Source organism: Tupaia chinensis, unplaced genomic scaffold (assembly GCF_000334495.1).
Source record: "Tupaia chinensis unplaced genomic scaffold, TupChi_1.0 Scaffold141044_1, whole genome shotgun sequence".
NCBI classification, from domain to species: Eukaryota; Metazoa; Chordata; class Mammalia; order Scandentia; family Tupaiidae; genus Tupaia; species Tupaia belangeri.
In genome coordinates this window covers 246,803-249,461 of record NW_006200910.1, presented here as the reverse complement: position 1 = coordinate 249,461, position 2,659 = coordinate 246,803, and the positions used below count along the sequence as shown (strand labels likewise).

The following is a 2,659-nucleotide window of genomic DNA, read 5'->3' as shown; positions in this document are numbered from 1 at the left end:
TCCCCTACACACTCTTCTCCAACCTCTTTGAGGCCTCGGCAGAATCTTTCAAACACTCTCTTCATGTTGCCACCCTTCTCCATGGAGATGACCCGGGTATGATCTTCCTCATTCACCCAGATCAAGAAGCTCTTCTCATTGTTGTGCCTGAGGGCGGGACAGAGGGAGGGACAGGGATCAAAAGGTAAGGCAAGAATTGGAGGAAATAGGGAGGAAAAAGTATGAGGGCATGGAGACAAAAGGAGCAAGGAGCAGCCTCCTACCAGATTCCACGAGCATCTGGCCAGTCTCGAGCCATCCCAGCTGCAGTCAGCAATGGGGACACAGGCTTATCAAATAGAAAATGGTCCTGGGGAAGTAAGGGGGCTTGAGTTAAGAATCCTCACGGTAGCTCCTGGCCTCTCGGAGCCCATCTATCTCATCTGGCCCAGACTTCCCTCTGGCTCTTTTTTCCATCTAATCCCCCCACCCAGATCCCCCTCAAGCCCGCTCACATCAATAAGCTGCTGCTGCTCAGCTTCTGTCATGTCACTGAGCCTATAGTAACGTCCGGCCAGGTCACCCTTCAGGCCACTCAAAGCATCCACCACCACACGTTCCACCTCTCGTCGCTCTGCCCGAGTGCAGGCTGGAGGCAGACTGAGTCCCCGGATACTTCGGCCAGTTCTGACTCTTGAGGACAATACATACCTCTCATCAAAATAGCCAGAACGGATCTGGGGAATAAAGGAAGTGAATATAAGCCACAGAAACACAGTGGGTGGAAACTAAGGGTTCCTGGGGAAAGGGAGACCTTAGGGATTAGAGGGCTCTTTGTGTATTTCTCCTATGTGTATTGGAAGGAGGGCCCTACAGGTAAGCACTCCAATTTAAAGAGGCATAATTAACACTTTCCTAAAATGCCCACCTTGGGGCATGATCATTTTCATCCATCCTCTCCTCTCCCTATTTGCCACTCCAGATATGACTCTCTCTCCACATCAAGACTAAAAGCTCAGCAGCATAAAGAGCATGAGTCAGGAAATAATGAAGGTGAAGGGACTGCAGTCAGAGTGTTGTACATAAGGCAATGCAAAGCATTCCAGAAGTGGAAGAGGCAACCTACCTTATTGGCATCCAGGTCAGTGGTATGCTTCATTGTCCTGGGGTCATATCCATTGTGTCTTTCTTGGATCACAGGATCAAACAGGTCAGCAAATACCTGAAGAGGAGTTAAAAAGGAGAAGTGGTTAAGAAAAGTGAACCTCTCCCCAAATTTCAGCTGTGGATTGATTTCACTGGGCCAGAAAGCTTGAGTATGGATGGTCCAGAGTCTGAGGGGAAGTGAGGCGTCTTTACGGGGAAGGGAGTAGGATCACTGGGAAGATGAGTTGGGTCACCAGGGTCACCAGACTATGGGGGCCCCCTACCTCATAGGTCTCCTCATCTCCAGCCACCATGCCCACAGTCTTGATGAAGGGGTGGCCAGGGTTGTCCACGCCAGTCTGGATACACTGATCTAGCGTCCAACCAGTGGGTGTGGTCTTGTCGCAGAGCCGAGCATAGACTGCTGGGGTCAGGTGACTGGCCATGCAGTTGTTGTGCTTTCGGAGGTCTGGGTACTCAGCGCTGGGGAGGGGGTGTACCCAGTAACCATGGAGGGAGGGCACAGGGGCCTAGACTTAGTGCAGTCATCTGAGGGCTGTCCAATTAGCCATGTCTGGCTTTGCTCCATGGGTGGATGGAGAATTAGAAGGAGGCTAAGCCTTGGTAATCTCTTTAGAGACTTTCAGGGTCTATTCTTTCCCAGCCGTTCTAGGTGCTTCTGGCTAGCAGACTCAATTCCCCCAGACCTGCTCAGTTCTTTCCTCTCATAAACACAACATTAGGGATGGGGGAGGGGAAAGACCAAGGAGAAGAAGTCAGGAAATGGGGAGAACAGCAGGAAAGGAGATGGATGGCTAGAGAATAGGATAGTTCCTGGTTTTCCAATTAGGGATCTGGGCAGTGGGTGCAGCTAGAACTGTAAGGCCAGAGCTGGTCTTGGGGGCGGGGAACGCTGGTTAGAGGTCCCCAGGAATGCTCTTGCTTCATGGTTTTGGCTCGCACCTCCACCCCACTGAGATTTCCAAACTGTACAGCCCCCTAGCTCCAGAGCCTTAGTGGTTATAGACCTTCTCGGCTGCCCGGGTCCTCATCTCTGCCCGCACCTTCGTTCCCATCACTACCTGCCCGGATTGCACCTCAGGCACTGATACCTTGGGGGATACAGCCTCCGTCGTTCACTGGCGGCTCGTACAGGTTCCGGGCGCCCAGCCGCTAGAGACCCAGCTCCGGCCAAAGCCAGGAGCCTGAGCCCCGGACGGGCGGACAGCAGACGGGAGAAGGAACCAGCCATGGCTTGAGGGTCCGGCTACGAATCCGGAGCAGGAACTGGTGCAAGACAGGAACAGAGAAGGAAGAAGCTAGATGCAACCCGGCAGAGGGCTGGAGCTGGGTCCGAGGCCGAAGCCGAAATGGAGATGGGAATGGAGGTGCTGCTGGAGTAGGAGCCGGTACCAGCCAGACTGCAGGAGAGGCGGGAGGTGGGGGTGAAGGAGGAGCCGGTGCCAGCCAGACTGCAGGAGAGGCGCAATGAGCTAGTAGCTGGCAGGCGGGCGGAGGGCGGAGGAGAGGGAGG

General features: G+C 53.9%; 1 protein-coding gene across 4 annotated transcripts in view; it reads right to left on the bottom strand.

Moving 5' to 3' along the window:
- The window catches only part of CKMT1A (creatine kinase, mitochondrial 1A), an 8,029-nt gene that overhangs the window by 2,532 nt on the left and 2,838 nt on the right, over positions 1-2,659 (bottom strand). For 3 of the 4 annotated variants that reach the window (XM_006162857.2, XM_006162856.2, XM_006162858.1), the window contains exons 2-7: positions 2,238-2,412; positions 1,410-1,608; positions 1,106-1,201; positions 495-716; positions 264-349; positions 24-147 (exon numbers count right to left, since the gene is read on the bottom strand). In XM_006162857.2, coding sequence (XP_006162919.1) covers positions 24-147; positions 264-349; positions 495-716; positions 1,106-1,201; positions 1,410-1,608; positions 2,238-2,377 — 867 coding nt within the window. In that variant the 5' untranslated portion in view covers positions 2,378-2,412. Of the gene's footprint in view, positions 1-23; positions 148-263; positions 350-494; positions 717-1,105; positions 1,202-1,409; positions 1,609-2,237; positions 2,547-2,659 lie in introns of those variants that run through there. The other variant, XM_014581878.1, reaches the window with a different exon arrangement.